The 24,966-nt window shown below is 35.8% G+C and overlaps 1 protein-coding gene across 6 annotated transcripts in view; it reads left to right on the plus strand.

Moving 5' to 3' along the window:
* Nucleotides 1–24,966, plus strand: part of FAM135A (family with sequence similarity 135 member A) — a 79,694-nt gene that overhangs the window by 48,387 nt on the left and 6,341 nt on the right. For 5 of the 6 annotated variants that reach the window (XM_038130270.1, XM_038130271.1, XM_038130273.1 and 2 more), the window contains 9 exons: nucleotides 1,345–1,422; nucleotides 3,565–3,614; nucleotides 5,343–5,498; nucleotides 11,160–11,233; nucleotides 11,525–11,679; nucleotides 11,916–14,217; nucleotides 16,211–16,371; nucleotides 18,016–18,107; nucleotides 20,177–20,274. In XM_038130270.1, coding sequence (XP_037986198.1) covers nucleotides 1,345–1,422; nucleotides 3,565–3,614; nucleotides 5,343–5,498; nucleotides 11,160–11,233; nucleotides 11,525–11,679; nucleotides 11,916–14,217; nucleotides 16,211–16,371; nucleotides 18,016–18,107; nucleotides 20,177–20,274 — 3,166 coding nt within the window. The remainder of the gene's footprint in view (nucleotides 1–1,344; nucleotides 1,423–3,564; nucleotides 3,615–5,342; nucleotides 5,499–11,159; nucleotides 11,234–11,524; nucleotides 11,680–11,915; nucleotides 14,218–16,210; nucleotides 16,372–18,015; nucleotides 18,108–20,176; nucleotides 20,275–24,966) is intronic. The other variant, XM_038130275.1, reaches the window with a different exon arrangement.

The raw sequence follows: 24,966 nt of genomic DNA on the forward strand, positions 1-24,966 counted from the left end.
CCTCCTTTCAGGCAGTTATAGAAGAGCAGTAAGATCTCCCCTGAGCCTCCTCCTTTTCTCCAGGTTGAAGAACCCCAGCTCCCTTTGCTGCTCCTCACAGGACTTGTGCTCCTGACCCTTCACCAGCCTTGTTGCCCTTCTCTGGATTTGTTTTACCAGCTCAATATCTTAAGTTTGATGGCGCTATTGTTGTTCTAAGGATAGGCTTAGACTAAATCTTGATACTTAAATGTTTCAGATATGATCTTCAGTTCCCTTAAAACATTCCTTCAAAATATATATGTAATAGAAAAAAGCTGCCATTGAGTTGCATACTGGCAATGCAATATTGGGTTGTATTTTTCAACTACATTGAAGTCACCAAACCCACTCACAAGCTTCAGTGGAACTTGAATCAGACCTTTTCTCATCTATATGGGTAATTTAGCTTACCTTTAGGAATGTGGTTTTGAGGAGAAATGCTCACAATAAATATCTGAAGAGAAAATTACAACTTAGATTTAACATTCATTGTACATAGTGTACTGACAGTTTGTTTCCTGTGGGTTTAATTTTTTATTTTTATTTTTTAAATCTCTGCTAGAATTACTTGTTTTTTCATATTTATAAATATATTTTTCATTTATTTTGGTTATTTTGTTTGTAAATTGATTTGAACAATTGATATAATAAAAAGTACTAATAATGTAAGCTTTAATTATTACTCACATTTTGCTTATGAAAATTAATACCTGCCACTAACACCAATGTTTCTAAAATCCAGTTAACAAAAAAAAGCTATGTTTCTGCTAAGTTTCTGTAAAGAAATTGAGGCTCACTGGACTTCACAAAGTACACAATTGTAATTTGCACTTTTTTTTTCATTTTTAAAGTAAATGAACTTTTTTATAGTGGATATTTTATCTGTGATGTTTAAATGGGCATTGCAGAAGAGAATATCCAGTCCTATTTAAACTTCAGAATCATCACTTTTTTGTTTACGATAAAATTGTTCTCTCTTTAATTTTGTTTCTTCTATTTGCTTTGCTATTTCTCTGTCATAAAATCTTAACACAAGGCACTGATTTTGCAGATGCATGTGAAGACAACTGTTGGACTCTGTAACTGTAATTGAGCATTTAAATATTACTGGTTTCAGGAAATAAAAAACGCTATCTTAATGTGTATCACAAGTGATACTTAATCTAGAAACTACACTAAAATTATATGTTTTCATGTACTGATCTAACTGCACTAATTGCTAGGCTAGCAATAAGCTCTTTTACTAACTTTAAGGCAAATAATAAATCACAGGTGAAAAAAGAGTGTAGTAACTAGTCATGTGTGTACAATCCCTGTAACTAGCCAAGGCCAGCATGCAGGTCCTTTATGAACGCCTTCTCAGAAGAAAATATCCACGAACCCAGAGATTCGCCTACCTAGGTATGTTTCCAAAGCAGGTGATCTAATCCCTCAGATTTTTATTGATATTATAAAATATTAATTTATTATTAATTATATAAAATGTTACTCCTTTTGTAGAAAGAAACAATTTCAATATTCAGCCATAGCAAACATATGTTGAACTCTGAAGTCTGCAGAATTGAGCTACTAAACTTTAGGCTGAGTGTAGACATCATTGCTGTTTTTTGGTTTAGTGTTGTTCTGCTTTACTAAACAAAAATGAGTGAAAGTTCAGTCAATCATCAACATTTAAAAATAGCTTAAAATTATAGCTTCATTTAATACAACACAGCCTCATGATTCTTAGCTATTTAAAGATCATTAATACCTTTGCTTTCTGAGAAATCTTTCAGATCCCTTTTGATATCTCAAGACTTAATTCTTCCAAACACTACACAAGGCATTATCAGTGTTTAGGGTGCATTTGTCCGTATCTACATGGGCCAGTCCTCCCTCTGGAGAGTCAGTGTGGGCTTGATGCTGGACAAAAGATTACAGAGCTCTTTAAGCACAAGAAGTTTCTGTGGGGAAAAGGATAGAATGGCAGGTCACTACCCTAATCATCTCTAAGGGTGTTTTTGTTTTAATATAAAAAGGAAACAAAACTGGTTTTTAGCAGAGCCAGCAAAATTGCATCAAATGTTTGCTGGGTTAACATTACTGCTATAGAATGTAAGTGCTTAATTTCCTTTTGTGTTGTGTTAACTCTCTTCTGTCTTCTCTTTTTAATATAGCATTGGGATAGGAATATAGTTAGGGGTTTTCCATAATGATTTTAGATTTCAGGGTTTTAAATCTTGTTCCACAAGCCTGTTCTCAATTGAAGTGCGACAAACAAATAATCAGTATTGTGTCATAAGTAGACCTTTTAATTTTTTCACTAATGACAAGATTTGTGTGGCTGTACCAAAACTAGTATTATAGCTTAAATTATTTTCACACATTTTCAGAAAAATTATCATGAAGTGCTGTTTAGCAAAAGGTACATGTAGTTTCTTTGAACAACTTTTGTCAACTTGTTTCTGAGAACATCATGCATTTCTGCAATTTGCTTTTTTCTCAGAACTCTGTGTTATGTGAGTTAATTTGTGAGGCATTAGGTTCAAACCTAAGCATGATGAATGCTGTTAGTTCAAAATCAATATATACTTACCAAGTATAGGTGGCATAATTAAAGGGAAGTTGAGTATACACGCTGTTGCTGTTCTGTAAACCTTTGTTCATTATCCATACCCTGAAGTTACTGTTGGGGCTTTCAAGGCATATTTTGTTGCTGTGTGTTTTCAAGAAATATTGAACAATTTTTTTCCTTAATACTCTGTTTCAAAATGAAATATAAATTCTTGTTACAGGCAATTTTAGTGTTTATTAATTGTTCCCTTATTACTCATACTTCAGATGCAGAAAGAAATTAAACATAATTCCAAATTATTATTTATCAAATCCCCCAAAGTAAACAGGGCTGTTTAACAAGGGAAAACATTTTCATGAAGGAATATATCTGTTCTCTTCATAAATGAATCAGTCAAAGTTCAGATCCAGTTTAAGCTGCCATACTGTGTTAGACTGATTTGCTCTTAACCTTGAGCTACTGAGAGATCACCTAAAGAATGGTTTTATTAACTAAAAAAATTCCTCATACAACTAAAGATTTGTATTTATATTCATGTATTTTGTAAATTATATACCTTTAGAAAAGTGATATGGGAATAAGGCTTTTCTAGAAAATCTGGTAGAAGAGGAATTATATTACCTTGGTTTTAAATTATGACATTGCTGCTGAATAGCAGTGGATAATCTAAAAACTATCATCTAAACTACAGTATTTTCAACTGTAATTTTGAGTGGAAAATTGCTGTCCTTGACAAGGTGTCATGATAAGCAATCATGATAATTGCAATTTTTTTTTTCTTAATTAGGTTCTGTCCTCAATCTCAGAAATTGCCATAAGAATTTTAATGGAAGTTTGTAGTTTACTTGATAACTGTGACACTTAATATGGCTTCAAGTTTTATTTGATGAATTCTTTTTCATGTGTTAAAATTGTTTTGTGAGATAATTTGTTTCACTCTGCAACTTGGAAAGTACATTACTCATGGGTATGTCCTCTCATCTTTCCAGAAAACATAGATGTAGAAATTCGTCTTACAGAATTGTGTGAAGAAGTCAAGGTACAGGGCTTTTTTTCATGTATTAAATAAGTGAAATAACTGTAAAAGTAGAATGTACTGATTTCATATGCTACTTGGGAATAAACTGTTTGTTTCAGGGATGACAGCATCTATGTTTTTTCCCAGCACTTATTTAAACTCTTCCTCCAAAGAGAAATTGCACAACTGATGCCAAAACAGAACTGTTGATCTGGTGGCTTGGTGTGTCAGTGGTAGCTGTGTAACTATTTATATCATGAAACTGAAAGTTTAAAGGTGGATTACTTGTATAAAAATTGCACTTTGAATTTTCTGCAGTTATAATTTGATTTTTTGGGATGTGATGGTATCAAATAACAATGATGCAAGGTCAGGCAGTAGTAAGTTTTACAAAAGGGGGTTCTGCAAGTCATCCCCTCATCTAAAAGTACTTGTTCTGATGCTGTCTCCTTTTCCTGTTTTCCCTATATTCTTAAGGAAACACTGTCTACTTTAAATGGCTTAGATTTGTCTCCCCGTCTCTCTCCTTAGTCAGAACTAGCCCCAGCTGAATAACTGGTTTCTTGGTCAGGTGAAGTCTGAAGGACAGGTTTTAAAACTTCTTGGAAGTTTATCCACCCTTTGCTGGCAAGTGATCCCAGCTTGGAAGCTCACCTTTAGTTACTGCAGTAGTGCTATAACTGCAAGAAAATGTAATGTGGCCTTTAAAAGGATGTAATTTGTATAACTGGAGACAAATTCAGCCCTGCTAGCTCTCTATGGGCAACTAATAGTCTTACTTCATGTATTAAAATAGTTTTTATATTTACATAGCTTCTCTGAAGTCGTTAGTTTCTCTCTTGGCTTGCTAAACATTTTCTGTTTTCTTCATTCTGTTTTGTACAATTCTCATCAAAAGTTTCTCTTATCTCTCTTACTATTGGTTAAGTTGGTGTTTCTATATTCCCAATCCTTTTTTCTACTAGCTCTCTAATATTGCTAGAGTTGGTTCTTTACTATCTTTTCATTTTAAACCCTTTGCCTCAGTGCCTTATGGGCCTACAATGAGTTTCTGAAAAACTGTGTTATTTTCTAAAATGGCAGGGAACATAAGCCTAGCTATCTACAATTACTGTGGTACTGTATCACAGGATTACATTACATTGAAAAAAAAGCAAAACTTGTTTCACACCAAATTTGTCCTGGTGTGATCTGGGTCTACGAAGGTTGTGCTATAACACTGCTTCCTGACTATGCGTAAAAAATGTATGTAGATACATAGCATCTTATAAAGGTTATTCTAAGTAATAACAATTCTGAAATGGAGATATCTTTATTAAATTCTTATGATTTTATCAGAGTTGGACTAACATAGCAAGTGCCAGTTTTTGGTTTCCTGATTCCTCTTCCTTTCAGACACACAGTATTTTTATATGTTAGAAAATGCAACAGTTGAACTCAGTTATCTTTGCCATAAGTGGAATTATTGCTTTAATTTTTGGACAGGAGTCCTAATTCTAAAAAGCAATGGGATAATATTTAATACAACATAAAATAATCTATTACTGTTGTAACATAGATTGATCCAGTGTCTTGGTTTGAGAAAACTCTGGGACATCCAGTTTTGATACTTAGTTGAAACGGTTTTCATTTGGAAGTTGCTTTTTAAATTAAAATTCTTCCTAAGATAAAGTATACTTTTTATTATTATTCCTGTGTGTAAATTATGCTTTCATCAGTGAATCACATAAATATTTTTCCTGACTTCAGAAAATGGAAAATCCTGATGAACTGGCAGAACTTATAAATATGAATCTTGCTCAGCTTTGCTCACTTCTGATGGCTCTCTGGGGGCAGTTTCTGGAGGTCATTACCTTACAAGAGGAGGTCACAGCTTTGCTAGCACAAGAGCATCACACATTAAGAGTAAGTACTGACCCAAGGACATTCATACGCTCACTGGGGCACATTGTTATGGCAATGTTTATCACAATGAGCCTCCAGATTACCATTTTTTTCTATTTATATTTCAGAAAGCTGGTTAGAATTGTAAAGGGAGCTGTTGCATTTCATTTGTTACCTTGTATATAATGTATAATGTTGCTGGAATATAATGCATAAAATATATTATTTATGTTTATGAACCAGGTAATTCACTGTTTTTTTGAATAAGAAATGCAGTTCAGAAGACAGATTGCAGGCTGTGGAATAACTTATATTTGTGCAGACTGATGTACTTTTCTGTGGGAGCCATGTCTAGTGCCCACCCTACATTTTACTTCTCTGCATTTAGGCTGCCTGCTGACATCATAAACAAAGTGTATTTCTTTCTGAATTAAGAATTTATGATGTTAATAAGTTTTGAAAAGTCTTTTACATGGAAATTTGTAAAAGAAGTGTATGTGAAATGATCTGGCACGTGAGTGTGTGTGTGTACTAACACATCTATAGTGCTGTTGGTCTGTCTGTGGGTGTGTGCAATTGCTGTGGGCTCTCTGCAAGCAGAACCACAGCAGTGCTTTTCCCATAGTGAAATATAATCAAGTATGGACTAAAGCTTTACTCTTACTTGATAAATCACATTGTTTAGTGAGGAAATTGTGGCTGTGGAAATAGCCTGTTATGGAGAATAAATGGAATCTTTCAGAAAAAATGCAAAGCGTTATTTGTTTGATGTGCTAGCTATAAGAAAGGTGTCATTTTATTGTCTCTCTATGAATCTTACTTACCTTTCTGTGGGTTTTGTATAAATATCCCTCAAGTTAACTGGTGGAAGGTATGAAACAAGAATACCATTTCATTTAGCCTGCATTTCCATTCAGCTGCTGGTATGTTAGTTCTTCTACAAATTTATATTTAATAAAACCAAAGGAAGAAGTAATATATAAATTTTCACTGCTCCACAAAAGACACTGCTAATGATTATGTATTTATCTTCTTAAAGGTGGTTCTTTTAAAATCTGTGATGTAAGTTATCCTGCTTAGGTCATAAATGCCTTAATTATTGAGTTTTCCTGCAATTGTTTTAGGGAGTATAAATCAAAGTATTTCATTATACTATGGGAATTGAGATATTGCACATATTAAAAATATTTCTGTGATGCTTTCTAGTTTGAAAAAAATTCAAATAGGAGTTCCCTGCCTCCCTATGAAAAAAAACAGTATCATTTGATTACACATCTGCATGCCCTGCATCACTATGAGTTGCTGTTATGCTCACTCCTTTTGTTATCTGTTACTGTACTTTGTGGATACTATATAATCAATCAAAGACTGGAGAGGACATGCAAGGCATGGGTAATCCTAAAATTACATTTTTATTTATGCCTGATAGCAGAAAGCCAGCAAGCTGACTCTGTAAGAATTGCATAATACAGCATTGAGAGGGGATTTTCACCAGAGCCAGCTTAGAACCAGCAATGTGATATTACTTCATTTTTAAATGGATGCTTGTTTTCTGCCCTCCAAGATGATATGAGTTTGTGTGAATACTTTGCAAATATATGTAATTAAAATATATGTAAGAAACCATTGCTCCACTGGGCTTCCCATGTGGCAGTAGAGCAGGAACTCATAATCCATAAATTCAGTAAACTTTTAAATGAAAAAGAGATGCTAAATTTCAGTCTTTTTTAAGAGTGTGTTCATTTGTTGGTTTTGGACCTTGTTTTGCAGTGCTTAGTATAATAAATTGTAACTTTTATTAATAATATCTTGATAATTAATATTCAGAGGGATTGTATAAACATACCTCGGGAAATCTACATTGATGAGCATGTTCCACTGGAACCATTATGCACATACCAAGTGATGCAGGTTTTCTGGTTATTGGATTTAGTTGATATTTAAAAGATGATCTACTAATTCTCCTCTTTGGAGACTATATGTTGACATTTAGAGTCATGGAATTGCTAAGGTTGGAAAAGACCTTTAAGGTCAAGTCAAACTATCAATGCAGCACCACAACGTTCAGCACTAAACCAGATCCCTATGTGCCATATCCAAATGTATTTTGGACACTGCCACAGATGGCAATTCCACCACTTCCCTGGGCAGTCTGTTCCAATACTTTACAACTCCTGTGAAAAAAAAATCCTAAGATCCAACCTAGACCTCCCTGGCACAACGTAAGGCCATTTCCTCTCATCTTTTCACCTGGGACATGGAAGAAGAGACCAATTCCCACCTGGCTACAAACTCCTTTCAGACAGTTGTAGAGAGTAATTAAGTCTCCCCAGAGCCTCCTTTTCTCCAGGCTAAAGATGACCCACTAATTCTCCTTTTAAGAGACTTAACCTGTCCTTTCTGGAATAAGAAACATTTTTATTTTGGAAATGGATACTTCGATATGTTCATTACCAGATGCTAAATCTCATTTTATCTTTTATTCTTGCAATATTTCCAGACTATACCTTCCACAGGAAATTTCTCCCTGGGACTGTTTATTAATGAGCCCTTTTAGGGAGTCATTTATCTGAGTGGTTAAGATACGTGTGTTAAAATACCCCCTAGAAAGGCCTGCCCCCTGTATTTGGTCAAATGACTTTCACCCTCTGCACAGATGCTTAAAACCCAGGTATTTGTGCTGAAGAGTTGTTCAAGTATTGAAATTATTATTTTTTTAATTTTACTTACGTTTACTCTAGTGTTTCAATATTTAACTATTTTCAAATACTTGGAAAAGCACTGCATCAAAAAGTGAGGAACACTTTAAAATGGAACATCCATCTACTACATGGATCGTACTGATCAACCTGATAAGGTTTACAAATGAATTTTGTTGAAAAAACTGCTCAGAATATGTTATTTTATATTGCAAAACATTTGAACACTAAACTAGTTCATCTCTTTATTCTGTAGTGACATCTTCTGGTAGGTCTGAATATATTCTTCCAAAATTATTTCTTTCAGTCTGATTAGTCCTAAAATAGGAGAGCTGAAAACTGAGATCTCTGACTGCTATTCATAAATATGCAGACACACAATATGTATTGCACAGCAGTTTTTATACACAGTTCTTCTGTTTCCATTGGGAGGACCATAAAAACCATGCCTCTGGGAAGTCTAGAGATTAGGAGTAGCAGCTGCAGTTTCTTCCTGCAAAATCCTTGTGGAGTCAGCCCAAGTCAGTGGTTCCTGCATCATTAGCAGAGCTGGCAGTCACTGGTTCTGCAGAGCCTGGTTAACAGTGTCCTAGCAAGTGCCTCAGTCCTTCAGTAAGTTAAGCACCTATTAAACATAATAAACTACTGTTGATTTGGGTTCTTTTCTCTCATTAATAATGACTTACATGCTTTAGGAGCTTGCTTTCAACTAGTTTTATACTGTTGCTATTCTACATGGAGCTGTCTGGAGCTGGTATTGAGATTTTCTTCAGAAGCACTGGAATTACTTAATTACAAATGAGATTTATTGCAAATGAAAAAATGCCTTTGTCTTCTGTGGGAGAGAGTGCAGTATTGTAAAGATCTACTCTCCGTATAACTCCAGTTACTTTATGTGGTGAAGTGCTCACATGTAAACTCAAAACTACCTTGCTTGCTTCCTGAGAAACATCTGTGTGCCCTTTTCTTGACATATACCACAGACTTTTACTAATTTGGCAATGTTCCTTTAACTATTACCTGATTGATTAGGATCTTTAATTAATTTTTAAATTGCTTAATTTAAAATTATAATGTCCACTCTTCATGAACAATTGTTCTAAAATCTAGTTTTTAAGCAGTAAAATTATCTGTTAAGTCTACTGTATAACAGTCCCTCCTTCGTTGGGGGAAAGGGTGGGGATTATCTCTGAAAAAATCATGTATTTGCAAGGTATATGTGTGTTTAGAAAAGCCAGCAGGGAAAATGCAGCAAATTACTTGAGAACATCAATTCTAATCCCGCATGCGTATGTATAAACTCCTAACAAAAAATTCTGAAAGAAAGCAAATTGACTTCTGGCGAGAGTGGAAGTTGCATTTACAAGTAACTGTTGACTTGTGTGCTTTCTTTTTACTGCAAAGCATTTTCCTTGACTATTCAGAGATGATGTTATGACTAAGATTAATTTCAGGTAATCCAGTACAATAAATTCTGGGAGGTTGGGACAGGACTTTCAGTTTCTATTGCAAGTTAGAGATTAGGGGTAAAATGTTTGTGATTTGGGATTGGGTTTTTTCTTCAGCACTTTGGGAAAAAATTTTCCTCAGTTCTTCTTGTATTAAAAAAACAAAAAAGTGTAGAAGCTACAGAACTTAATCCAAGTGGTACACTCTAAAAGTATAATGGGCAGTGTATCAGGAGGGAAAATGAACTCCCATGCAAGTGCTTATCACTGAACAAAATTAATGTGGTCCTGAAAGTCTGATATTTGCCAGTTCATGGACAAGATTTTCAGAGAGCCATGTTTGTACTCAGGGTGGGGCAGATGTTGGGTGAAACTCTGAGTGAGAGAGCTAAGGGAACTGAACTGGTCTTCACGCTTGTTGTCAGTTTCACACGGAAAACTCCCACAGTCTGTTCAGGAAGTTCCACCATTTAAGGGGAAGACCCAGAGTATATTGAAGAAATAAAGGTGTAGGAGGTCAGGAAGTGCTTGGTAAATAAATTATTTATTTGGTATACTAGCATGTAATTCTCTGAGTGGGATAGAAATTTTGTTTAAATTGATACAACCAAATTAATGTCAATGAACAGGCTGTTGCCAGCAACCATTGCACAGCACATTCTCTTTGGTTTGCTTTTTTTAGATGCAGGTAATTTGGCAGTTGCAAAAATAAAATGCATATTGATTGAATTAATATTTATGTAGAATATTGGAAATGTGAGAAATCTTGTACAAAACCTTTGGGGTTTCTAGATACTACATTTTCAGTACATTGATTATGTTTTCAATTGCAGCGAATTGCTGTGTAATTCACACTCTCTATTTTAGCAGGTATATGATGGTAAAATATTGATGGTTTAACGTGTTTGATGGTAAAAAATATACTCCCATGTGTTATTAAATACTCCAGTATTGTATTGTTTATTGACCTCAAACATACAATTAAGTCTTTAATACAATGCTTATAATTAATGTACATTCTGTTACTGTCTTCATCATTTCCAGCTGAAATCTTTGAAAACAAAAGATTCTTTTGCACAGTAGTTTACTGTGGGTTAGAGAGTACTTATAGAAAGTTTGAAACACTCCTCTATATTTTGAGAATGCAGAATATCTAATGGGTTTCTGCTTCTGAAGATGATACTCAGGCTTATTTAGAAGTGTGAATTGAACAGTCATTTCCTTTCTTCCAATTAAAAATTCCAATAGTATTTCTGTGTGTTATTGTTTGAGCCTGATTTGAATGATTGATTTATTGGAAATAAAATTTTCAGCAGGCAGTTGAGTCTAATATAATTCCCAGTTATGCAGAGCACAAATTATAATTGTTTCAGTCACTAGTCTTGTCTATGTCACCCATCCAGAATGAACAACTAAAAAAAAGTAACTGTCTGTATTATACATACAAATGATACATTGATGCATAGGAATGTTGGTGGATTTTTAAAAATTATTTGTAAGGTAAAATAAGCTCTACCTTCATTTGCGTCTTGCAGGTGCGCAGATTTGCTGAAGCATTCTTTTGCTTTGAGCATCCTAGGCAAGCTGCTCTTGCCTTTCAAGAACTACAGTGAGTAGCCTTTGAAATTGCACAGTATATAGCATGTAGTACTGTTACTGTATAGTTTATGTTGTGTAGAAGTAGCATTGCAGAAATGCATAAGAAATTCACAAGAAAATTTTGTTCTCAATATATATTTAAAGTACTGGTAGTTATATAAGAAGTTATTAAATAATCAAGCTATTAATAGTTAATTAGTAGAAAAGCTTCTACTAAAATTAATTAAACTGTTGGCAATTTTTGTTAATGTAAAAATAAATAGCTCTGTTTTTTTCATGGAGGACTGCTTCCTTTTTTCAGTGCTCAAAGTCATCTACAGGTGTGTGCTGCTATCAAAAACATTTCCTTCTGCAGTTCTCTTCCACCCCTCCCTATTGAATGCAGCGAACTAGATGGAGATATGAACTCCTTGCCTATTATCTTTGAAGATCGGTATTTAGATTCAATTACTGAAGGTAAACACAGCTCACAGTACAATTTCCTTTTTGAAGAAATGAACAAAATTGTGTAAAACTCGAGTATTTTTTTTATAAATTTCTTGCTGGCTTTAAACAACTACATTTATTTGATAGAATATGAAATTTTACCTTAAGTTTTGAGGTTGTGTAAAATTCTATAATTGCTAGTGTGTTATAGCATCACTTATCTTATTGTAAACATACTTTCTCTTTTCCCTCCTTTTCCATGAAAGATTTGGATGTACCCTGGTTGGTAGCTCAGAGTGTTCCAAGGGCAGAGTCCAATAAACTGGATAAATTAGAAGCTGAAGAAGGTTTCGTTGCTGGTTTTAGTAGCCCAGAACTGAAAATGAGACCTGCTGGTGCCTCAGTCTTTTGGCATTCAGAAGCTGAAAAGATGCTAACAAAAACCTTCAAAGGGAAAAATGAAGATACAAATAAATCCAAAGCTAAGGTTGCTAAGCTCATAAAAACAATGAAAGCTGAAAACACCAAAAAAGTCGTAAAACAGAACTCAAAGGACTCTGTGGTGTTAGTAGGATACAAATGTTTGATAAGTGCAGCACTGGAAAATGCCTGTAGAAGGTTAGATGGCGAGCCTTCATACAGTGCTAACGAAGGGCTGGACCCTGGAGTAAGTGGAATTCCTTGTGATACAAAGGCCTGCATCAGGCAAATTACTCGAAGAGACCTTCCATTGATGCCATATGATGAAATGGCTGTCAAGATTGAAGGTGACCAACCAGGTCCAAGTAGTCCTGTGCACTGTGAAAATGAGGCTATTTTTGATAGATTGACTATCTCCCAGACAGGTTCTGGAACTGTTCAAGCAGATAGTGCTTCACAACACAGAGGTACACTTGAAGATTGTCAAGGAGATCAACCAGCTTCCTCAGGAGTCAGGACAACTGAGGTCAAAGCGAGTAATAAGAATCTTTATGAAGAGGAAAAAGGAGTAGCTCACACTGGATCGTGGGCTAAGTTTCCACAAGTTGAAGAGCACAGAGAGGATTTGTTGACACCCAATATTCAGTCTTCAGGATCTGGAAATAAATTGAATTTGGGAGAACAGGACCCCATGCTTGAAAAGGAAGAGGTCCATGAGAGAAACTGTCAGCATACCAGTGACATCTTGACAAAAATGAAAAGCAATCCACCTACTCTTTCAACAAGAGAAAGTCAAATCTCTGCAAGTGGAGATATGACAAAATTGCCAGATGTTAGTGTGACGTATGCCTCTTCTAGATTTTCAGATTCAGGTGTAGAAAGTGAACCAAGTTCTTTTGCAACTCACCCCAACCCTGATCATGTTTTTGAAAATGTTCATGGACAAAGTGCACAAAATGGTGAGAGAGCATTTCCTCAGCCTTTACTAAAACCAGACTGTGCGATAAAAAACACAATCGAAAGCCATTGCACTGAGAGTACAAGTGCTGTAAGTGAAATACAGTCATCCCTGACATCCATAAATTCACTTCCCTCAGATGATGATGAGCTGTCACCTGATGAGAATTCAAAGATATCTGTTGTACCTGAATGCCAGCTAAGTGACAGCACAACAGTATTGGATCTAGGAGCAATTGACTTGCCAAAATGTGATGACAGTAAAACATCAAACATCAATTTGCAGCAACAGCTTGTTGTGTGTTCAGGGTACTTGGATAACAAAACTCTGCCTATACATTCTGCACCCTCAGGAAAAAAAGATCTGTTACACTTGGTTGTTTCAGATGAGGATACACCTACTGATGTGGAAAGTTGCAGCCCACAAACAGGCCCTGGCACAACCTGCAAGGACCCTCAGGACCTTGAAAGGCCTCCTAGAGCTACAGAAGAAACACTTAAGTTGTGTCTGGAAACAGCTTGTATGGGTGAGCTATCTGTTTCAGGTTCTTCAGCTGTAAATGCAGCGGTTAAAAAAACAAACAAAGGAAAGCATAATGAGCCTTCAGAACTAAAGGACACAACTGAAGAACTGTCAGGAGCTAAAAGTGAAACTGGTACAGATAATCCTTCTCCAGCTGGTAGTGGTGACATGGTAAAGCAAGGGCTTGTTGAAAACTATTTTGGCTCTCGAAGCAGCACAGATATTTCAGATATTTGGCCTATGAACAACAGCAATCCTGCTAGCCCTCAAAAGGAAGCATATGAAAAACAAATTATTTGTTCTTCCCAACAAGAGGAGGAAGAAGAGGAAGATCAAGAAATGATTGAAAATGGGTATTATGAAGAAACTGATTATAGTATATTAGATGGAGCATGCAGTGCTGACCAGGGCCATGGCTTAGCAGGAGAGAGAGTCCTGAGATCTGAAATGATTGACGGTGGACACCTGCAAGACATAATGACTGTGCCCCCTGTCTGTACTCCTGGTTGTTTGTCTTTCCCTTCTTCTCTGAGAGACTCTCCCTGCAATGTTAGCTCTTCTTCAAAGAATAAATCTGATGCAATTACACAACAGCCAGGCAGCACATCCTACACCTCCGCTTCAGCTGTTTCCTGGTATGAAAGCTCCCCAAAACCTCAAATGTTAGCGTAAGTGATTGTTTTAAAACAAGCTTTTTAATTTTTATGTTAATATAATAGAGAAGGGGAAAAGAAGCACGGTTGGGCTTCTGGGTAGAATGCCCCAGAACTGTGGCTTGTGGATTTGCCATGCCCAAGTAAGAGCATGTTCTAGATGTTCAGATAAAAAGTGTCTTAGCACTGCACTTCTATGAATTATCTTGTAATTTCTTGTGGTTTGAAAAACAAGCAAAACAGGATTGTTCTTTGTTATGTTTAAAAAATAATCATCCAGCTGAAGAATGATGTTGTAAAGGCTACTGAGCGTAAAAATGGTGTTTTATGAAATAGAAATTGTTAAAATAGCTAGCTTGGCAAAATGTGCTTTGACTTTAAAAACATAAATCCAAAAAACATTGTGTAACTGGTTGTCCATCAGACTAGTTAATTGAAGCAACAAGCTATGAAAATGGCTTTATTTTTAAATCTTAACTCCAAATATCAAAAATGTAACACCTCAGAGACCGTAGTGCTCTAAATTACACTGCAGTTTGGAGACCAGAAAAGCCAAATTTAGAGGAATGATCCCAGATTGTACCTCTTCTTGCTGTGAACATAGGAGTTTCCCTGATAAACTCCTGCTGCTAAATAAACATGTGAAGCAGCAGTTTATGTGTTGTATTGGAAGTAAAAAGTTTCTATGAGAGAATTTAAAAGAGAGGTAGAAACAAATGCTAAGCAGGTGGAAGAGATAGAAGACCAGATAGTTTGTGAAAAGCAGCTTGAGAACAGAAAGAAGGAGTAAGCAGTCAGGTGGAGGAAAACAGGTTAGAAGTGGCCAGTAAAGTAGCTTCTGAAATACTGTATGGTGGTACTGGTGTGCAGTGGGAAAGATGAAGAGCAGAGACTACTCAGGCTGTTCTGTAACAATAGAAAGGAGCTTGGAATAAAATCAAGGACTTGGCCATGGGAAAAGCAGAGTCTCCTGGAATATGAGATAACTGTGAATCCAGAGGGTATGATCTCCATAAAGAACCACCCTTGGTGTGTTCAGGAAACATGCCTTGAGTACAAACTCAAGTAGCTTCTGTTGCAGAGTGATAAGAGCAGCTGTCAGCAGTGGTTTCTGTTCAGGCTGACTTCATTGAGGGCCTGCTCCTGCCAGTTAGTGAGGAAGGAGCTAAAGATAAGGCAGGGAAAACAGAGAACAAAAGGTAGAATGGGAGGGAAACAGTGAGCAGGCAGAAGAGGATGGGGTACAGCATGACATTGTGAGGGATCATGCAGAACAGATGAATTAAGGAAGCATAATAAAGCATAAAGCTTTACGTGCTGCAGGGAAACTGATATGGAATTAGGAAGGCCATGCACAAAAACTAAGCAAAGTGGAAGAAAGGGAGGAAGGAACACAAGGAGCTCCTAGCCTGTGAGGATCTCAGCTATTAAAAACCATATAGTGTATGCCTTCATAGAATAGGTAAAAGTTTAGAAGTCTGGATCTGGGTGTTTCGGAAGCAAGTGCCAGTTTTTCAGCCTACCACAGGAACCTTATGGTGAGACATTACAGCACTGACTCCAGCTCTCTTCTGACCTAAGAAATAGACTTGGCAAAAATTATCAAAAGTCAGTGAAAATCTTAACCTTGACTTCCAATTGGTTATAATTTCTATAATTTTTTTGTGTGTGTGGAAACAAAGCTGTTGCTTGCTCAAGACCACAACAAACCCATCATCTTTAGTAGTTTCAGAAATACTTGAGAGTTTGCAAAGATGGTCAAAGGAGAGAAGAGAGTAGAAATTGAGATATGGTTTTTGTCCAGAGAAAAAGGGGCTGTAGGAATCTGCAGTAAAAAATGATCTGAGGAAATGGCTTGTTTTGTGAAAATAGTAATTTAATAAATATATTTTACTTCATATTAATTACATAGAATACAAAGCAAAGTGACAGTAGAAAACTGTATTGTGGAAGACACCACATTTATCTAGCAATAGTAAACGTATAATAAGGGTTTTTTTTGTTCCAGTTTCCTACAGGCTAAAGAAGAATTGAGGCAACTTAAACTTCCTGGATTTATGTATAGTGATGTTTTCAAACTGGCTTCTTCAATACCTTATTTCAGTATGGAAGATGATGAGTGTTCAGAAGAAGGAGTGCATCTTATAGTTTGTGTCCACGGCCTAGACGGTATGCTGAGAAATGTGATATTGTACAAGAAAGCAGTTAAGATTACCAGTGAGATTTAGCTTTGGTCATTCAAACTCTCAACTGAACACCTAAAATAGGTTCAGTGGAGAGAAATGGGAATCAGACATTGTAGTGCTACATTTGACAATGTGTTCCATAAAATCTTTTAAATTAAAAATTCTCTGTCTTTAATAAAACTTCCCTGTATATAAATCTGTTTAATGCCATAGTTCACATCAGGTGCATCTGTCAGTTTTTTATGTCGTAAAGGAATTTGTCCATGTTGTGGTAATAGAATGGAGTTACTGACAAAACTTTTCTTTATAATTGCTGTGTTGTCAAGAAAAATGAAATATGTGTGTTTTGTAAGGAAAAATAAATAGTACATGTAAAACGCAGTCAAGTGTTTCTAAAGTTTTGAAAGGTTAAGTCACTGAATCACAGTGTGGTTGAGGGTGAAAGGGATCCCTGAAAATTGTCTCGTTCAACTTTGCTCAGAGCAGAGTCTACAGCAGATTGCCCAGGACGCAACCCAGCTGGGTTTTTGAATATTTCCAAGGACAAAGATTCTACTCTGGTAGAAGTGAGAAAAACCTCTTTTTAATTGAAAGGGTTATGAAGTTTAAGTAGCTTGAATCTGTTCACCTGCTTTTAGTTCAAAGCATACATGTATATTAAGAAACAATAGCCCCTCTAGTTTTTGTGCGTTTTTGAGACACTTCTTAAATTAACAATGTAAGGAAACACAAGAGGGCAGTAGAATAGAGTATTGGACTGCACCAACACTGCACAGGCACCTTCTTCATTTTTCAAATTCCTAAGTTAAAAAAATAAAATAACAGCATAGTTTTTCTTTCCTCATTTGGGCAGAAAGCAACCTTTGTTAAGTCCTTTAAAAACAGGACTCGGCGGTATTCTCTCTTACTAGTGTAGATATTCTCATGCTATTGCATGTAGAAGCGGCACAAAAGTTAACTTGACCAAGAGCCTGTCGTTACAAAAACATGTGTTTGAAGCCTTAGGAAAGTCCACATAGTTAGAATTTCCTTATGAAATGGAGAGCTTGTACAAGCTGTTTCTTATAAATGACAGATGTAAATAAAAATCCTGAAGGCAAAAGGCTACCCTTTCTTCTAAAGCATCCATGACTACTGATGTGGAAAAAATCTTCAGGATGCTAGTTAAACTAGCATTTGTGTTTTGGGTATCACAGTATCTAAAAGTATCTTTATCTGCTGATAGTTCACTCTGCCTTTTCATTTTATGAAATACTCTTTTACTGAATTCTTTAAGCTCACTTTGAATTCTTTAATTTGCTTTATCAAAATTAGTTAGGTTTCCAAGAATGTAATGTTCACAGTGCTATATATCAGTTGGAGGCTAAGACAGAATCAAGCAAGACTTCCTACATCCTTGATTTTTTAAAAGTGTTTGCATCAAATGTCATTTTCATAAACCATTTTGTCACTTAATTTGACACTGTAGTTTATCTCTCAAAGTCTTACTGAATTTTAATTAGGGCTCAGACTATAATTAGCTGTGTTTAAATATAAAGCTCAGCCAGAGATTCATTTCAGTATTCTGAGTGCTTTTATTGCAAGTTAACTTTGCAGAATCTAACTCTTGATTGTTTTTCTTTTGAAGGTAACAGCGCAGATCTAAGATTAGTGAAGACTTACATTGAGCTAGGGTTGCCTGGAGGAAGAATTGAATTTCTTATGTCTGAAAGAAATCAGGTATTTGCCAACTAAAAAAGAATTTTTGTAAAACTATGAACTGTGTAAACCTTCAGAGACATTTATTTACTTGCACTACTGTGTTTACAACATTTTGTCTATTTTTATTGTATTCTCGTGGAATCCATGATTTGATCTGTGGCTTGTGTCCAAGTAATTACAAAATCTTGTATAGTATTGAAGGTAAATATTTTAAGGGGTAACATTTGTTACTAACAATTTGTTGTGTGTACTGTGTCTCCTAAGTTCTCACCATAAACAGTTTAGATTGTGGATAAAATATGCTCATTACTAGTGGTAAAAATGGTAATAGTGAAAACTGGTGTGGCAAGAAGGGAGATGTATTTCAGAGGATCTGAGAAGTACAAAATTCCTATCGCTTGTTCTTTTGTCAGCATTCTACAATATCTACATCATAACACTGAACAAATATCAAATTACCTCGTGGTAAACTTTTGTGAACTTTATTATTTTCTATTAATTAAACTTGCCAGAACACAAAAGACCAATTTTTACTTTTTGTCTGTGTGTATGGGTGTATTACATATTTTATTAGACATACTTCAGAGATGAACTAGAACAAAGTCTTGTCGGTGGCTCAAACAAAAGCTTCATTTAGTGCACTAGCATTTTTCTGGCAGTAGCTGCTGGGATGCTTTGTGAAACAGGCTGGACAGGCACCAAGCCAGACTTTCTCTTCTCTAGCCCTATAGTTTGTGTCAGTCAGCAGCTGTGAGACTTCCTGATTTGTGGATTCCACTGAGACCACTGAGCCTAATAGCTGCTGACAGACTTTTCTCCTTAATGTTGGGTGATTCTTTTTGAATCTTTTTACTTCTGTATCCATGGCATACAGTTTGGATTAATTCTATGGTTTGTATACATTAGTAATTCAGTTGCAAACAAGGAAATGGAAGTAATTTACCTTACAGTTTGTATTGGAAAAATTACTCCATAATCATTCCTCATTCCTCATTCACTGCTTCAGTTTTTATACCTTTTTTTTTTTATCAGATATTTTATAAACAAGTACAATTTCTCCCTCAGGAGGCAACTGAAGAGACATAGTCCATTTATTATTTCTTACAGTTAGATGTAAAGTTTCTGTTCATCCATGGTACCCTTCCTGGCCCGCTTGAAACTACTTATCATTTAAAATGAAATTACCAGAACTAGACAGGGCATTTAAGATGCTTTTGCACTACAGATGGACAAAATGCTACATTGCTATTTTCTTTCCTTGCTTTCCTAACATTGCTGATTATACAGCAACACAGACATGTAGATTTTGGTTGCACATACAGTTAGGGCTGGTTTTCTCTGGGTAACATCTGTTTGCATTTCTTGCCATTTTATCACCCAGGCATGCAGTAGTACAAGATTCTTGTGAAATTCTGGTTGGTTCTAGATTTGACTACTCTGGCTATTTAGTTTTGTCTACAAACTGATTTTTCATCTCCTTCTTTCCTTTCCCAGATCATTTACCAGTATGTTGAACACTACAGATTTAAGCACAGATCCTTTGGAACTTGTGTCGAAAAGTTCTAGGCAGGCTTTGCCTATCTCTTTTAGTTTCTTACTGCTGATCATTGGAGAGAATCAGCTATGAACTGAGGATAAGGCCTTAAGGATTTTGTTTGTTTGTTTCATTTTGAATAACCAGAATTACTGTAGACTGCTGTTGCAGTAATTGACTCATTTCTATTTCATGGACAGTGTGATATAATTCTGAATATGCAGCTTGGTCTTCTGTTATACTACAGATAATCTTAAGTGTAGAGAACAGCTTAGAAGTAAGGCTGGGTGTGTAATGTTAAGACTTGTATTGGTGTTTAAGAATAAAGTAGTCTTACAGTAAAATGTGTATCACTTTATTCCGTGTTACAAGAAAATGACATAAAAAATTTACAATAACTAGCTGTAGTGTTTGTATTCAGAGTTAATATTGATGCTTTTATTTGTGTGCTGTTGATCAAAACACTGGGGAGTAAGAATTCAGACTGAATGCAGAATGTATATTGCTGCATTAGAAAATACAGTTATTATTTTTTATTTCTTTTATTTTACAGAATGATACCTTTGCTGATTTTGATTCCATGACAGATCGCCTTTTAGATGAAATTATACAGTATATACAAATTTATAATCTACCCCTTTCAAAAATCAGGTAATATCTGTTCTATACTATTTACAGAAATAAAACTAGAGCCCTGGGTTGTTTTAAACTGTGATGCTCAGGAGCAGGCCAAAAGAGAGATGAGAAAAAGCAACTGGGGACGCGGGAGGAGTAGGGGAAAGGAGGACAATGGAGAGAGAGGGAATTGCCAGATGACAGAAGACTGATCAATGTTGTAAGCTCATCTATTGGTGGTTTTAGGGCAGAGGTTAAGCATTACATTTAAGGAATTGCTGTCTTGTGCTGCTACAAATTCTGCATATTAGAGTTCTGCAGAAAAACAGATAGTACTTTGAGAAAGTCAAAGGAACCTGTAATAGCGCTATGCCAGGATGAAGTTAGCTTCCTTCTGATTTTATAGTCCCTTCACCAAGTATGACATGGCAGACTGTTTGTCTTGTCACTCCATTCCACTGACTCTTGTCACACACAGGGCACTTTCATCTTACCTGTGACATTGAAGGGCAGCTGCATGAAAATATATTTCATTATTTTTTATGTGTTCTGATTGTTTCGTCTGCTACAGAGCATGTTTTACATCTTATTAGAGAGCTTACCACAGTCTATACATTTCTGTTTTCTTTTACATTTACTTCCACAGAATGCCTGTTGCATTTATTTTCTCAAGGTAGAGTGCACCATTTGGGCAGACTACCTTACTAACTCAGCAGTGTTGCTGGAGTTAGCTCATCAATAGATGAAAGGAGCAAATTCAAGCCTGACTTTATCAAATTGTTTAGGCACCTTCAAATTACACATCCAGAAGGTTTTTTGACTTGCTAGTCACGTGTGTTTCTGACAAGTTTGTGCATTCACATGTGTTTGGTAGGCCTTGTTCAGCTGGAGGAAACACCTAAAACATTTAAACATAATCTCACTATTTAAACAAATGTTTCTGTTTTGAGCTAGGCAAGATTTGACATGCTTAATTTTGTCTAAACTGATGATATAAAAATTAAAAAAGCACTGTGTGATCATATTTTTGTTTCACAGACTACATGGTAGCACCCTTGGTATGGGAGAGAAGAGTTCTGTAACCCACCTGCATACACCAGGATCTTCTCTCCCATGCTGTTGTCCGAAGGCTGTAATGAGCAAACCCACCCACTTATCTTCTCATTGTTAATACCTGAGAACTGAGCTCTTGTTTGCTTTTGGTTTGCTTCTCCCATAAGACTTTTGATTTGTAAATATTTTTCACTTTTATTTGTTACTCGTCACTTGAAAGAAAAAAACAAACTTAGGAATTTTTATTTTAGTTTCCTTTTTGAGGTGTACACTTGTTTTGGGCCCTATTGAAGCCGAAGTTTTCATTTCTCAACTTAAGCTTTTCTTATGAGAAAGTTTACATGAGAGAGCTGTTAGAAAGGTATGTGCCTCTATGCAAGGCCTTGAAGGGACAACCCAGAAAGCCTGGGAAAGTACTGCTGAGAAATCCTCTGCTCAAGAAGCCAATGCTTTCCTGCCTCATTTTGGTTATGCCACTGTAGAAAACAGCCCTTGGAGTAGTTACCTGTGGTGTCCTGAATGATGCTGGTTTCTCCTCATAAAATCTCCCTGTCTCCTAAAGGAAGTGTTCTCTCTACAAGGGCTGCTCCATAACCAGTCAAAATAGACATCAGTCTCCAGATTTGTGATTTTGTATGGCAAAAAAGCCAACATCCTAAGATGGCTGGATTCTGTCTTGCTTAAGCAGTTGGACATCAGCATCCCAGGCTTCAGTATAAGGACAGTGATGTTCGTGGTGGAAGCTTCCTTGGCCTTGGGTCTGGATAGATTAGTTTCATATTTCTATATCTCCAGTAGGCACATATGCTCCTTTATTTGTTTCCCATTTACTCTTTTTTTCTCCTCCCATTCTCTGTTACCCCTAATGCTGACTTTTTCTCCTAAGTTACACAACTGTGCTCCTGCAGTGACCATTAATAGACCATTGGGGACTTCTGCCAGATGATACCTGTACCTACAGTTGTACACACCACACTTCATTCTGGTGATACACTGTTCAGGGCACAAAGAATAACTACTTGTTATTAATAGAACTGTAGTGAAACTAAAAGAACTTTACACCTGACTTGGTTGTTCACTGGCAGATGATTGTTGTCACAGCTTAAACAAATTAAATCAACTCAGGTCAGGATAAGTCCAGAGATGTTCTGAGATTCTGCCCTTTATTTGGATAAATGCAGAGTCTCATGCTCTCAAGTAATGGTGAAATCCTACTTACTGTGCTTCATTCCTGTACTGAGAAAAGACACTCCCTGTACCACTGGAATAGTATCAGCTTCGGTAAACATTTTTGGTACCTGCAAATCTAATACCAGCTATTGCAGCAATTCACTAACACATTCCTTCATCTCTCAACAAAATATCTGCTCACAACAAGCATGGAGCAAGCATGAGCTGGAAGCTTGATTCAAAACAAATGCAATTTGCCTTATAAAAGAATTGTTTAATAAAGAATCACAGGAGGCATTAGGTTGAGGGGACCAGTCATACTAATGCCACCATCAAAGTTAATGCAACTTTGAAGCATGTCAGATTGCTCAGTCGTACTCGTTCATGTTTTAAGTATCTATGAGGATGGAAGCCCTCCATGTAACCAGGCAGCTGGGGAATAAACCACCTGCTCTTACAGTGTAGTTTCAGAAACCATTTTGCACATGTCAGGTCTTACGTAAATTTCCGATTACTTGCATTGGGCTTTGACCTTGGGTAGATTAATCAGCTTGTCATCCTCTTCCCTAAGTAACATTGGCTCATAAAAAAAAAACAATGAAAGTTTTTAATGCTATGCATATATTAAAACATTGCTTTGTTGTGTCAGCACCTCATTGATTATGAATCTTAACTGATTTTTCTTCCTTCCATGAATTTTTATAATTGGACAGGATTTTTGTTTATTGGCACAGAATAATGAGGTTTTCCTGTGTCTGATGTTCTAGTATGATCTGAATTGTTAGACTTGTATCATAAAGCATGTATAAAAACTGTAATTCTGTTAACTTCAGTGTGTTAATGATATATTCAGAAGATTGTAATATTGCCACCTAGTGTTCATTGCTTTTGCAGAGCATCCCATGAGTAGGATGGATTACATTCCTGTCTTACACTTTCAAGACCCTATTTGAAGGATTTTCCTTTTCCTCCCCTTTTTGATTTGAGCAATTTTTAAAACCCTTCTCTATTGAAAAACAAATTTAAGGCTTATTTTGTGTTCTCCTAAGCATCTGAATTGGATCACAATGTATTACTATAACCTTTATTATATTTCTAAGGCTTTTCAAATTAACTATAAGTGTTTAGTCTTTGAGGTACATTCACATAGCTGATTGTGAGTTTCCAGTTTTCCTCAAAATTGATCTTTAAAGTTTCTGAAGTTTTGGTTAGGTATGCCTGTACTCATAGGGAGGATAGAATTGACAGATTTTTTTTGTTGTTGTTGTTTTTTTTTTGTTGTTCAAAAATTGCTGGTTTTTTCACAGAAAATGCCCTTTGTTATGGTACAGTATAAGAGCTTCTTATCCCCTTATGACTTTCAGTAAATACTGTCTGAATTGTAGGAGAACTGTCAAGAGAGTATCTCTGCTAATATTCAGATCTTCTTTAGACAACAATCTCTTTTACACAAAAGCAGTTACATCACATAGATCATCTTCAGGATCAACTCAATTTCTGTGTGCATTTACTTGTTCTTAAAGAAATCTGTGGTTTTGTTGTTCTTGTGTGGATTTTTATTAAAACTAGTCCTCCAATGGAATAGTTTTAAATTTTAGTATTCAAGAGTGCAGCTCAGTGTTTTGTTTTGCAAATGCACTGCTGTTGTGCTGACACCACAGAGGATACATAATCTTTCATTTCAAAATTAGTTAAGCAAATACAGCAAGCTCAAGCAAAGAATTTCTCATACATAATATTGGAAATCTAGTAGTAAAAGCAACTGAGAAGAATATACATGCATGGTTAAAATATGTATTAATAATGAACAAAAAAACTTTTTCTATTACAGAAATGCATCATTATTTCCAACTTTAGGAGTTCAGGGTGGTTCTGCCATTCTATAACCAATTGTTTGAATTTTTTTTATTTGCCTTTAAATTGATATTTTCCAAGGCAATGATTCTTGCTTGGGAAGCATTTGAACAGTCAAGTAATCTTTTAGCACTGTATTTTACACAGATGGTACAGGAAGCTTTGTTTTAGCTACTTTTGTTGATGACTGTAGGGATGAAGAGCAAACAGGAAGGATGAGCCTAGAGATATAATACTGTAGGTCATATGTGATCCAGCAGTGATAGTTCTACTGTACATAATTTTGGATTGTTTTCTGGTTTCACCATATCCTGGGGTTGCATCTGTAATGCAAGAAGGCACTTTTTCCTTCTAACTTTGTGAGTCTGGTCTCCTTTAAGTCAGTGCCTGGTCTGGTGTGGTCCTGATCTTAGCAGGGATCTGTAAGCATAATAACTAGAATTGCTTAATTTCATAGTGTCCATTTTAAAGAAATGCTTTATATAGGCTTGCGTATATGACAGTAAGCACCTTACATTAAGTAATATTTATCCTGAGATACAAGAAGCTAAAGAGTCCCATCCATCTTTCTCTTAAATTGCTTAACCAAGGAAACACCTAAAAGTACTATTGTCCTGACAAAGACATATTCTTCAATTGCTTGCTCAACCT

The sequence above is a fragment of the Motacilla alba genome, chromosome 3, assembly GCF_015832195.1.
Source record: "Motacilla alba alba isolate MOTALB_02 chromosome 3, Motacilla_alba_V1.0_pri, whole genome shotgun sequence".
Lineage (NCBI taxonomy): Eukaryota > Metazoa > Chordata > Aves > Passeriformes > Motacillidae > Motacilla > Motacilla alba.